Source organism: Panthera uncia, chromosome D4 (genome assembly GCF_023721935.1).
Source record: "Panthera uncia isolate 11264 chromosome D4, Puncia_PCG_1.0, whole genome shotgun sequence".
NCBI classification, from domain to species: Eukaryota; Metazoa; Chordata; class Mammalia; order Carnivora; family Felidae; genus Panthera; species Panthera uncia.
Genome location: NC_064807.1, coordinates 27,536,560 through 27,550,565, shown reverse-complemented (window position 1 = coordinate 27,550,565; position 14,006 = coordinate 27,536,560). Strand labels below are relative to the sequence as shown.

General features: G+C 41.5%; 1 protein-coding gene and 1 pseudogene across 1 annotated transcript; one reads left to right on the top strand and one right to left on the bottom strand.

Moving 5' to 3' along the window:
• Positions 1–585: 585 nt before the first annotated feature.
• Positions 586–4,949, top strand: LOC125909260 (procathepsin L-like). The gene is made up of 8 exons (XM_049612372.1): positions 586–680; positions 829–964; positions 1,263–1,382; positions 1,483–1,617; positions 2,043–2,267; positions 2,963–3,125; positions 3,778–3,895; positions 4,368–4,949. Exons 2-8 carry the CDS (start codon positions 839–841, stop codon positions 4,465–4,467), a joined length of 987 nt encoding a protein of 328 aa, XP_049468329.1. The 5' UTR covers positions 586–680; positions 829–838; the 3' UTR covers positions 4,468–4,949.
• A 7,169-nt stretch (positions 4,950–12,118) lies between these two features.
• LOC125909322 (60S acidic ribosomal protein P0-like) lies at positions 12,119–13,289 on the bottom strand (annotated as a pseudogene).
• Positions 13,290–14,006: the final 717 nt, after the last annotated feature.

The window sequence follows — 14,006 nt, the reverse complement described above, 5'->3', positions numbered from 1 at the left end:
GTGGAAAGGCAATCAGGAAAGAATGAGAAACAGAAGAAAGGGGTTCTCAGGTCACAGGCTAGAGATCCCAATAGTTCCTCTGTCCCCTGCCTATGGAATGACGGTCACCCGGGTGCCATTCCACCAGTGGCTTTGAATCTTTGATATGTAGCCTCTGAGAATGAGGGGAGTCCCAAGCTCCTCCCAGCTCCCTGTTCTCAGATTTGACATGCAGGGACACAGATCACTAAATCACCACTAAATATATCTCAGTGTGCCTTCAATACACACTTTTTTCATATCTTATAATGGCATCAACTAAATGGAAGTTTAACATTATTTTCTTTGTTGAATAAGCATGAGCTTTTTCTTTTGGACCCTTAGCTGGACCACTGTGACTGCTCTATTGTTTTAGTCAAACCATCTAAGGACCATTTGACAGGAAAGTGAGCCCAGACCATTGTCAACAAGTTTTTCTTCTGTAAAGAACAAGCAATTATCATCAAGAAAACATCAGAATAGAAGTCATCAGCTTGGGAAACAAAAGCAGATCAGGAAGATTACAGTGTACTGGGCCATATGGATAGGGCCAATCAGGCCAAACCCCAGGGATTTAAGTGGGTGGCCTCAGAGTCACTGCCCAGCACCAGAAAGCCCTGGGGCTACACCTGCTGAGAGCATCTGCACAGCTGCATGATCAGGTGAGCAGTGTTATCCTTCTGTAAGTACTTGGGAGGATGAATTCAATGTTTTTACTCCACCATAGTGGCTCTAACATCTAGAAGAAAGGAGGATGGATTTTTAGACAGATCAGTCTAATCAGATTCTCATTTTTTTTTTGCTTCCTAGGTTTTGAAACATGCATCCTTTTGACTTCCTGACTGCACTTTGCTTGGGAATAGTCTCAGCTACTATAGAGCTTGATCAAAGTTTAGATGCACAATGGATCCGGTGGAAGGAGACACATGGAAAACAATATGGTGTGGTTGGTAACATCTAAAATCTAAACTATCTAGGAGACTCACAGAGAATGCCTGTGCTGGTGGGAGTTTGTAGCACAGAGTAGCATCTTGAGACCACTCTTACCAAAGCAGTAAGCACAGCACCATGAGTGTGCATAGTATGGGCATATGTCCTGCTGTGTGGTTGCTGGAGAACAGCTCCCAGAAGCATAAGACCATCCATGGCTGTGGTTTCTCCTCCTCTCTGTGAGCACATCCACTTGGTGCAGGTCAGTAGGTTTTAAATACAAATAAAAATGATATATATATGTTTGCCTGTAGGTTGAAGAATGCAGAAGAGCCGTGTGGGAGAAGAATATGAAAATGATTATGCAGCACAATAGGGAATACCTTCAAGGGAAACATAGCTTCTTGATGGCAATGAATGGCTTTGGTGACATGGTGAGTATGGCACGGATTTGCTGAAAGTTTTGTTGTTTCTCTCAGTACTTTCCCCCCAAAATCTCATGCTTGTCAATATTCTACTTTCTTTTCCCTGAAGACCAATGAAGAATTCAGGCACATGATGATTGGCCTTAAAATCCAGAAGAATGAGAATGGGACAGTGTTTAAAGTCCCTTTCCCTGCTGGTATCTCCTTACCTATGAATAGGAGACAGACACCTGATATTAGTCTTGTGAGTATCAAGGATGACTACTCATCAGGTCTCTCTCCAAGAGGAAAGCCAAAAAGAAAGTGGCCCCCTGCTATGGTTTCCTGCTGTGGAAAAATATATTGTAGCTATATTTATTTATTTTGTTTAATGTTCATTTATTTTTGAGAGAAAGAAAGGGTGAACGAGTTGGGGAGGAGCAGAGAGAGAGGGAGACACAGAATGCAAAGCAGGCTCCAGGCTCTGAGCTGTCATCCCAGAGCCTGATGCAGAGTAGACGAAGGTAGACCACAAGCCTTGAGATCATGACCTGAGCCTGCAGTCCGACGCTTAACCATGAGCCACCCAGGCACCCTGCTGTTGCTATGTTTTAAAGTTTTCATATAGATGGACTGTTTTCACTCTTGCTATTTGTTTTGTAGACTACGACCTTTATAATTTGTTTTCAGGGTCGGTGTGCTTCTGGCTGGGCTTTTAGTGCAACTGGTGCCATCGAAGGACAGATATTCCGGAAATACGGCAAACGTGTTTCCTTGAGTGCGCAGAACCTCCTGGACTGCTCTCAGGCTGAAGGCAATGAGGGCTGCAATGGTGGTCTAATGAGTAATGCCTTCCAGTATGTTAGGAACAACAGAGGTCTGGACACAGAAGAATCCTATCCATATGTTGCAAGAGTGAGTAGAGCTTCTCACTTGTCACCATTCCAGCTCTGTCCTTAGAGTTGAATGTTTTTGAAGAAAACAGACACCATGTTTAACATTCGCATTTCCAATTGTAGACTCTCTATCTGCAGTCTGTCAGGACTGTCATTAAGCGGTATTAGCCTGGCATAGTTCTCTGCTTAGATGGTTACCTCATAGCTGTTTTTATTTCTACATTACATGGAGATAATGCATACCTTTTACACAAGGTACGGATTTCCCCAGAGTGAAAAACTTCTTATGGAGGTAAACCATGAGTGTTTCATTGAATCCACACCAGTTAGTTTTGCTTTTTTTAAAAAAGGTTTTTTATTAATTTTGAGAGAGAGAAAGAGAGGGAGAGCACGAGAGGGGAAGGGGTCCAGAGAGAAAGAGAGGGAGAGAGAGAGAGAATCACAAGCAGGCTCCATGCTCCGTACAGAGCCCAACACGGGTCTCGATCCCATGACTGTGAGATCATGACCTGAGCCAAAATCAAGAGTTGTATGCTTAACCTACTGAGCCACCAATTAGTTTTTTAATTTTAAGACAATAAATAGCCTTTCACCTCCTGGGTTGCTTCACAACAAACTTGACTTGGAAATCTTTTACCTGTAAGCTGCCTTGAAGTCATGTTCCCCAGGAAGTGGATGGTCATAATCAAGTTTCTTTTCCTTTACCATTCAAAGGATGGACCCTGCAAATACAGGCCTGAGTATTCTGCTGCCAATGTCACTGCCTTTCAGACAATTCCTCGGCGGGAGGAGGCGCTCTTGGTGGCGATGAAAAACATGGGATCCATCTCTGCTGCTATAGATGCAAGCCTGGATACCTTCCGCTTCTATAAAGGAGGTAAGCATTTGTTGATGTAGAAAAAATGGAAAACCACCCTAAGAAACAGCAAGAATGACACTTTGGTATGTAGAATTCAATGTATAATTTTGGGGTGTGTGGATTTAATATAGTTGTTCATTCTGTACATGAAATATTTATGTCTGCTGTTTCCATTTGCCATTACTTGACCCAAATTCCCACGAGTGTAAGTATATAATAAATATATTTAAATGACAACATAATTTAATTAGTAGAGCTTACTTTAGTTTTTTCCAAATGTTAGACCTTGATAACTTTTAAGGAATTTTGCTACTGAAATTAACAGTGGAAAGTAGCTCTTGGCTCAAGTAATTTTATGTTCTCTGCTGTTTCCCTAGGTTGACATCCTACAAGTAGAATAATAAGGTTTTGGCGGGTGATTTTTTTAATGCCCCTTGACTATTATTTTCAAAAGGGATTGTGACAGTTAGTATTTCTCCTGGCGTGAGATGAGGGCCTAAATCCCCACCCCTTCCCACTAAACAAAAATATCTGACGTTTAAAGCTCATCTGAATTCATATCAATATCACAACTGAATTTTGAAATGCCTCCCCTACTGTGGTTGATAGGCTGGGTTACTATCACATGTCACGTGGGAATCCTCACTCAGCATTGAATATTACTCCCCAGGCATTTATTATGATCCAAAGTGCAGCAGTGAAGACCTGAATCACGGGATTCTGGTGGTTGGCTTTGGCTTTCAAGGAAAAGAATCCGATAACCAAAAATATTGGTTTGTCAAGAACAGGTATGAAAATCCAGGAATACGTACTTTTGAATTTGAAAAGGGAATGTTTTTTGGAACCAGTGTTTGGACGCAGGTCCCCCAACCCTTGAGCACACTTCTGAAATCCCAGCAGTGTTTACCCCATCTAGGGGGGAACACAGACATAGTCAGTCATATGATGACAACATTAAGATACTGTCTCAGGCTTGCTAGGGTCCTGATATAGTTTTGGTACCACTGTATTTCTAAATTGGAAGTTTTTCAATATTCTATATCACACCCAGGTCCCAAGGGTTTCCTTTTCCTGTTCACACTGCACTTTTGTGAAAGGTCTGTGCTGGGTTAGAACTCAACCATGAATAAGAACGGCCTCTCCTGATTCTTCCTGAATCTGTCCTGGCCTCTGGTGCACTGCTCAATACTGGATGCTATTGTTCAAAAGATGTATGTTTTCAGTTGTTTGTAATAGTTGGAAAACCCTGTCTTCTTTCAGCTGGGGCACTGACTGGGGCATGGGTGGCTACATAAAAATGGCCAGAGACCGGAATAACAACTGTGGAATCGCCACCAGGGCCAGCTTTCCTATCGTGTGAGATGATGGTGATGAAGAAGGCCTTGACTGATAACAGAATATCCAGGAAATGTATTTTATTCTAAAGTTGATCACATCTTATTTTGTGGGGTAAAACACTTGAATCACTGGAGATCCAAGTTGTGACGAATTCTGTTAGTGTTTACGCTGGTGACGAAACTACTTCTTTAATCCCTGCTCTAATCAACAGTGTGTGATTAAGTTGCTTAATAACTTTTGAATGTTCATGTTTTAATTTTTTAAAATTTATTTTTGAAAGAGAGACAGGCATACAGGGTGTGAGTGGGGGAGACCAGAGAGGGAGACACAGAATCTCAAGCAGGTTTCAGGCTCTGAGCTGTCATCCCAGTGCCCAATGTGGGTCTCGAACACACAAATCATCAGATCATGACCTGAACTGAGGTCAGACACTCAGTGAACTGAGACACCCATGTGCCCCTGAGTGTTCATGTTTAAAAGTTGCATGAAAGTTTTACCTTTTAAAATAAAATTTACTTTCATATGTTGAGGTGTGCTCTGTTTTTAATACATAAACTTCTTTGTAGTAAAAATGCAATGGTTTTGTAGGGAGGAAGAAATATCCTCATTCCTCCAAAATTCTTCCAACTGGTTTAAGAATTCAATTGACATGAGACAGGTTAACAGGAGGAAAAAAAAAACAACCCTCAAAGTTTTATTACATAGGCAGGTAGGCCCACTAATGAATTTAAGCCCAAAGAAATGGCCAAGGCAGATAGGTTTTTTTGTTTTGTTTTGTTTTGGTTTTTTGCAGTCTTATATATTTTGGACAAAGACAATAATTTGTGAGGAATTGACAGGAAAAAAAAAAGGTGTGTGGGAGTTTTAAATTGCAGGAATTCTAAGTGGAATCTGGGCTGAGGTTGTAGATGAGTAAAAAAGTAACAAGGTTTGTTTCTACAGCTTTCTCAGCTTTGAAGCCCCATCTCTGCTGATAAGGATGTCTCTTTACCTCATAGTACAGGGAGGGGACCTTTCATATGGGACACTCATTTCCTGCTTTCAAGAGGGGCATGTGACAGCCTGGGTGTTCTTGCACTGGCTGTATCCCAAGTAGCTTCAACTCAAGATACTCAATATGACATGGTGGCACATTTTGGGGTGGCTTCCCTGGGGCCTCACACTTTCTTCCTCTGAAACTCCCCTGAAAGTTTATATAATAAATAGCTGAGCAGATGACTGTGGAGAGAGAAATCCAGTTTGGATTGAGCAGTAAGAAATCTACAAAGAATAAGAAAAGCATAGATCACCATGAGGATGAACAGGTGAACGAGGGTGGGGGGTACCTGGTATTCATTCATACCAGGTATGGAATGAATCAGTCACAGGAATCAAGGGCACAGCATAGGGAATATAGTCAACAGTATTTTAATAGTAATGTAGGGTGGGGGTAGCTACACTGTGGTGAGCACAGCATAATGTATACTGTTGGCAAGTTACTATGTTGTACACCTGAAACTACGGTAACATCGTGTGTCATTTATACTCAAAACATTTGGGAAAGAAGAAGGCAAGAGGATGAATAAATAGAAGAGAACACATTTCCCCACACCTCATGGAATGAGTCCCACAATCCTGGAATAGATCTGACCAATTAAATGTGCTTCATTTATCTGATGGAAAATATTAATTCCTTTTTTAAAGTAGATTTAAGTTAGATATTATGTGCCTCATTTGGGCTAGATAAAAAGCAACATTTTCCACTGATGATTGCACGAGCACCCCCTGCTAAGCACCTCCTGCTAAGCAGTCACGGTATCTAGAACATAATGACTTTGGAGACCCCCAGAGGCTAAGCTGTTACCTTCTGACTGGAGTGTTTTCAAAGCATGCATAGTGGTATTGAACCCTCCTTGTTCCATTATCATAGACAGATTTAGGATTGCCTTTTCTAATTCATCATCTCTGAAACTTGGGAATAAGATCTTTAATGCTGAAGAGAACCTGGAATTCTGATGTATCATCCGATTTTCTATGATTCCTCAACAGGCATGTGAGTGTGACACAATTTTATGAACAAATGCTGTCACTAAGCACAGTGAAAGAAGAGCCAGGTATCCAAGTCCATATGGTTCTGACCATTTAGGTGGGAACCCCACATGCTTTGTTGACACATGAAATAAAGGAGAAGGGCACCTGGGTGGCCTAGTCCTTAAGCACCTGACTTCAGCTCAGGTCATGACCTCATAGTTGATGAGCCTGAGTCACATATCAGGTAAGCTCCAGCCCAGTTTCAGGTGAGCCCCCTGTCTCTCTCCCTCTCCCTCCCTCCCTCCCTCCCTCTCTCTCTCTGTCCCTCTGTCTCTGCCCTTCATTCACTTGGGCCCTCTCTCTTTCTCTCTCTCTCAAAAAAAAAGGCAGTGTGGTTTATAGACAAGGTGAGGTTGAAACCTGTACTTTTCAAAGTCTGGAGTGTTAATTGATAGTGTTAATGTTCATACATCTCCATTTTTCTTGTGGTCCTGTCAGTCTTTGAGAGCAGCACACGTTTCAAAATAGCTGATTTCAGAGTCTTCTTATTTGGCTCTGGCAGCTAGGAAGCTTGGTTTTGTCACCCAGCCAAGTAAGCCCAGATATTTGGTCCACGTTTTTAGGTGGCCTGTCTTTGGTCAATACAATTCCTTGCTCTGCAACTCTCTTGGAAGATTCACACATTCAATGTTGAACTGTCTTCAACATTGACCTGTCCTCAGGGTGGTCCGAGTGGATGCCTGGCTGGCTTCTGGTGGGTGGGCCAGGTTTCTGCTAGATCTGTGCCAGACATGGGAGACTGGTGTATTTTGTATATATTGGGAGAAAAGAAAACCCTTAACTGAAGATATAAAGAAAATGTGGCTCTTCCACTGACAACTTGGAAGGAAATAATTTCCCCTTTTTTAGCCTTAGAAGACCAGCTCATTCTTCAAGTCTTCTGAAACAAAATTAAAGTATGACTGAGAAGGACCAAGATGGCAGAACAGTATGGAAGTATTTTTTGTGTCTCTTATCACTGAAATGCAGCCAGATCACCACTAAACTCTCTCACACACCTAGAAAACTGATTTGAGGATTAATGCAACAATCTACACAACCTGAACCCCAGAACTTGGCAGGTACGCAGAACGGAGAGGTGAACTGGTGGAGAGAGAAGCCATGGAGGGCAGGGAGCTGTTTTTGCTTGTGGAGAGAGGACAGAGACAGGGGTAGAGTACAGGAAAAGCATCCCCTCCCCCATAAGCAGCTGGAAAGAAAGTGGAAAAATGGAAACAGCAGCAGGGACTGAACAAAAAAAGGGAGAAAGGACAAAGGAGAGGGTTTAAACACCATCAAGACTCTATAAACAGAGGGGAGCACACAGTCTGAGGCTCCGCAGCTCGATACTTGGTGGGGCTCTGGTGGGAAGGGCGAATCCCCAGGAGCAGAGAATGAGGTCCGAGGGGTCCATGGGCCACACGGAGAGTGGCAGTTCCCCTGTGGGGAGGACATTTGTTACAGGCTGTGCAGCCTCCCCACAGGTAAAGATCCCAGTAGACCCTGGAGAACAACCACATTTGCTGGTGCTGGAATAAGGATGTTGAGGGGGAAGCCTGGTGCTAGATGTGTGTTGTGATTTTCCATAAACCCTGAACTGCTGCTGCTACAAGATCACGTGAACTTTTTCCGCGGCTGGCTGGCACCCAGCCACAGTCTCTGTGCACCAGCAGCAGCGTGGTATCCTGAACATTCCTGTGGACAGGCTGGCACCTGGCCATTGCTCTGCAAGACCCTCCCCCAGAGGAACTCAGTGGGTCAAAGCCCCAGTTCCTCAAAAGGGAGGGGTTGAAGGGAGGGGCCAACATGGTAGAGAAGTAGGGGGATCCGAAGTTCTGTCCTCTCCAACAAAGCCATGTTGAGGCCAAAGGACCTTGAACCCCAAGAGTCCGGGAGGAAAAGAGGCAGAGTTGCTTCCAGGGACCCACCTGGACAACCTGACAGGCCATAGGAGGAGCGCTTCAGGGAACAGACATCATGCCCACAGTGGAGGCCTATCTACTGGAGTGGGATTGAAGCTGAGATAGCCCCTCCTCTAGAGCAGCGCTTTTGCCTTGCCTGGTTTAATTCACGGACAATTCTTATTATATAGATATATTCTTCCTTCCTTTTCTTATTCTTATCTCTTCCCTCTTCTAGTCTGGTTACCCTGGTTTTTGGCCTATTTAAGCAGACATGTTTAATCCGTTCTCTTGATACATGTTCTATACTTCCTTCCTTATTTTCCTTTCTCTCCCTCTGGATTAAGCCATATAGTTTTTCATTCTGGGCAATTTTATCTTCTCTTCTCTTCTTCTTCTTATTCTCTTCTTATTCCCTGCCTCCTTCTTTATTTTCCTTACTCTCTCTCTCTGGATTAAGCCATATAGTTTCTTTGATCACGTTTATTTTCTCTTCTTTTTCCCCACCCCCTTCTTTACTTTTGTTTCTCTGTCTCTATTAAGCCTAATAGTTTCTCTGTCTGGACAACTTTACCTTCTTTTCTTTTTCCCTGACTCCTTCTTTATTTTCCTTACTCTCTCTCTGGATTAAGCCTATAGTTTCTTTGCCTGGTCAAGTTTTATTTTTTCTTCTTCCCCAGCCCTGTCATTTCTCTTTTTGTATGGGATAAGGCCTCTTCCATCAGCACTGCCTCCACCCCATTGTTTACTTGTAGCTGGTGTTTCTGATTTTTTGCTTTTGGTTTTGTGTGTGTGTCTTTTCTGTTTGTTTTTCTTTTTTTTGGTTTGTCTGTTTGTTTTCCTTTCCAGGACTACTTCAATGAACAAACCAAAGCACACCTGGTGGAGGGTCCAAAACATTACTACAAGCAGGGAGATAAAGTAACCAAAGTAACAACAACAGAGAGCAAGTAACTCTCCGAAGAACACCTCCTGAAGGGCCAGGCCTTGGACAGCATATCATCCCTCTTTAATATAGTAGTGCTTGCAGGTGCAAGACATATAACGAGCATTTAAAACACATAAGGGACAGAAAACTAGCCAAAATGATGAAACGGAAGAATTCTCCTCAAAAGAAATTCCAGGAGGAAATGACAGAAATTGATCAAAACTGAACGAGAATTTCGAATAATAGTCATAAGATTAATCACTGGGCTTGAATAAAGCACAGAAGACAACAGAGAATCTATTGCTGCAGAGATCAAGGAACTTAAAAATAGTCACGATGAATTTAAAAATGCTGTAAATGAGGTACAAAATAAACTAGAGGTGGTGACAGTGAGAATTGAAGAGGCAGGGGGAAGAATAGGTGAAATAGAAGATAAAATTATGGAAAAAGATGAAGCTGAGAAAAAGATAGATAAAAACATTCTGAATCACAAGGGGATAATTAGAGAAGTGATTCAGCGAAATGTAACAATATCCGTATCATAGGAGTTCCAGAAGAAGAAGAAGAGAGAGAGAGGGGCCAAAGCTAAGAACAAATCATAGTTGAGAACTTCCCCAATCTGGGAAGGAAACAAACATTGCAATTCAGGAGGCACAGAGAACTCCCTTCAGACGTAACTTGGATCGATTTTCTACATGACATATCATAGTGAAACTGGCAAAATACAAAGATAAGGAGAGAATTCTGAAAGCAGCTAGGGATAAATGCCCTTAACCTACACGGGTAGATACATGAGGGTAGTAGCAAACCTATCTACTGAAACTTGGCAGGACAAAAGGGAATGGCAGGAAATTTTCAATGTGATGAATAGGAAAAATATGCAGACAAGAATCCTTTACCCAGCAAACTTGTCATTCAGAACAAAGTTGAGCTGATAGATGGTTTTATGTCCTTAATCCAGTCTCTTTGTTCAGACAGTGAGTCAATTCAGTCAAATTCACTTCAGGAAGAGGCATTGCATGTATCTTCTTAGAGTGAGGCCTCTGCTTCAAAAGATCAGGTAATAAATAAGAGGCAATTCTATGGCAATACAAGAAAGACAATGGTTAATAAAAGGATCCAGTTATAAACCAGTTTCTGAGTTCCAAGGATAGCCAGTTGAAAGAATCTCTAGATGCTGGGCTTAAAGCATCTTTAGGCAGATAAGGTAGGTAGGCAGTGGCAGGCTGACAGACTTTCTGAGAGGCTCATAGAGGAACAGGCATGAAGATTGTCTACATATGAGCTATTGCGGTGATTTCTCAGAAGGTTATATCAAGTTGTTGATATTCAATTTGCAGGGCTTCAGGAAAAGGGGAGTTTTGGGTATCCAGTGATTCCAAGTCAAAAGGATAGAAAAAAAGTGGAAAACATTAGTTTGGAGATTGTGGCCAGGCTTCAGAGGAAACTAGAAGAAATTAGGATCTCGTCCAGTTCATAGTGAACTCTATTAGACTGTAATATCCACAATGGTGTGTTATTGAAACATAATGTTTCTTTCTATAATCACCCTCATTTTTACCAAGGACAGCCAAATTAAGACCAATTTGTTTGCAAAGTGTAATAGTTGCTTTTTTTTTTTTTAACTTGGCCTGATGATGAAACTGCTGTAAATCATAGCTTATGAGAAAAAGTTTCTTAGGATTCCTTACTAATTAACAGTCCCAAACATCTGTTTTCTTCATCCTGTTAATTCATCATGAATTTGTTGTCTCCTTGTCACAATGTATAAAAACTGACTGCCTTGCTTAAGGACCCAGATATAAGTATCAGGCTGTTTTTCCAATGGGTTTTATTGGCTCCATAAAGTCTGCCTGAGTTCCTTCAAGCAGTCTGGTCATATCTATGTCTGTGCAAGTCCCCCCTTGAATATGACATTTCTGTCAAAGTGTTGGTGATGTAACCAGTGTTTCCAAATATGTCCTGTTACAAGGAGAGCAGATTCTTATTCAACTTATGCAAATTAACCTATTGTCGTGAACATATGAGAATACTCACTGAAAGGTTTTGAATCTGGACAGATTGGTAGGGAGAAAAAGATAAGTGTCCCAGTCTTTTCACAGAAGCATGTTTTATCATACAGCTGTAAGTCATAGCTTAAAACACTTTCCTTAATACTGGAAAAAACATTTAAAAATCAGCAATGTTTCAAAAAAATTTGTAAAAATGAGAATCATCTTCCATTCATCCAGTCTCATGTTATTAATTCTTGTTCTGCTTCAATCCAGATCTTCCATTCGTTCTGGAAATTCTTAACCCAGTTCAGCTTTACAATCTTAAGGTTTTCAGAAGCCTATAGAAAAGAGTTCTTCCCATCAGCATCATTGCAGGTGAAACACATTTGCAGAAGCTTTTGTAAAAGCGTCTGAGTAAAAGTCTAACTGTCTATAAATGATAAAGACTTAAAATGTCCAAGGTTAAAGATCTGATGAGAGATCATGACAAGGCTGCTGACAAGGAAATTGGTTATTTCTCTGACACACGACAGTAACATCTCAGGACATATCAGGTTTCTAAGAGTTGCATATGATTTCTAAAACACTTACTTTATTAACATATTTCTACATAAATGTAATCTAAGGGTGTTAGTATCCCTTATTTGACATTGCTTCCTATGTACTTTAACATAAGAAATAAGCCTAATTAGTATAATATCTTCCTTTTTATAAAAAGACCAAATCTCTTGAAAAAGTTCCATGGATCCTCTGGAATATTTTAATTGCATTGTGGTCAAAATACTTCATTTTAGAATTTGATTTTGGAAAGTGTGTGTTACAAAAAATCAAAATATTTGAACATTTGATTAAATAGGATCACAGATCATTATGCAACAATATTTAACTATTCAACCCAAGTGACAATAAAAGATTCCTTTTTGAAGAGAAGTGAGCCTTTATTCCCTTGTTCCACAAATAAAATGGGCTGAATTGGTTGCTTTTCGGTGATTAATCAAGAGACTAACAAATCCCTTATCCTCATGCAACTCATCTGACTCTTCCTATGCTTCAGCTTTGGCCAGGGCTGAGGGCAGCAGCAGGTACAGCAGTGATGGTGATGGCTTCATCAAGTGGGAAGCTGTAATAAGTCCATGCAGACAAAGCCAGAACCTGCTTGTGTCCATTGATGATAGGATGGGGCAGTGAGGCAACAATCAGGTGACCTATCGGCAGACACTGGCAACACTGCAGACGCCCTCCAGGAAGTAAGAATGTAGTTTCCTCTGTGATGTCAAGCACTTCATGGTTGTAGATGCTGCGATTGTCAAACACCTGCTGGTGATCATCCCAAAGGAGAAGGGGGAGTTTCTCAGCACATTCAGCTGTGTGGCCTCGCTGGCCCCCGCTTTGTCTCCAGTCTTAATCAGCCGCACGTCACTCAGGATTTCAGTGGTGCCCCTGGACATTTTAGTGGCGATGCCTAAAGCCTGGGAGAAGAAGGTCTTCTTTGGCCCCAGACAAGTGTTCTGGGCTAGTACAGTGACTTCACATGGGGCTATGGCACCACCATGGCGGCAGCTGACACCTTAGCCAGAAGCATGTCCCTGATCTCGGTGAGGTCCTCCTTGGTGAGCACAAAGCCCACATTCACCCAGATATGAAGCAACGGTTTCTCAAGAGCTGGTTGTTCTCCAGATGCCCTCAGATGACCTCATATATCATGGGGATCATGCCACAGCAGCACCACAGCGTTCTCATGCAAACACATGCGGGCCTACTGCATCTTCCTGGAACCCATGTTGTCTGCTCCCACAATGAAGGATGATCGTCCAAAAGATGGATGATCTTAAGGAAGTACTTGGACTTCCGGGTCACCTTGTCTTCCCTGGGCATCATGGGGATGCATCAATGATTGCCATGCAGAGTTTAAGAAAGAAGTCACTCTCATGATGACACCTGGAGAGGAGGGCCAAGAATAAAAGATTTTAAAGGCAAATGCTGTAGGTTATACAATAGTGAACAAACTTTAGTTCTTTTAATATTAAGACTCAGTTTTCTTGAATAATCTGATAAAGATGAAGCACAGAAAATTTATATTTCTTTTTTTATATCCTTTTTTTGACAATTTATTTATTTATTTATTTATTTATTTATATTTTAATTTACATCCAAGTTAATTAGCATATAGTGCAACAATGATTTCAAGGCTAGTTCCAGTGACTCATTCCCTATGAATACCACCCACTGCTCATCCCAACAAGTGTCTTCCTATTGCTCCTTACCCATTTAGCCCATCCCACCTTCTATCTCCTCCAGCAATCCTTGTTTGTTCTCTATATTTAAGAGTCTGTTATGTTTTGTTCCCCTCTCTGTTTTTATATTATTTTTGCTTCCCTTCCCTTATGTTCATCTGTTTTGTCTCTTAAAGTCCTGAGTGAAGTCATATGATTTTTGTCTTTCCCTGACTGATTAATTTCACTTAGCATAATACCCTCCAGTTCCATCCACGTAGTGGCAAATGGCAAGATTTCATTCTTTTTGATTGCTGAGTAATACTCCATTATATTTATATACCACGTTTTCTTTTTCCATTCATCCATCGATGGATTTTGGGCTCTTTCCATACTTCGGCTATTGTTGATAGTGCTGCTATAAACATGGGGGTGCAGGTGTCCCTTCAAAAAAGCATACCTGTATCCTGTGGATA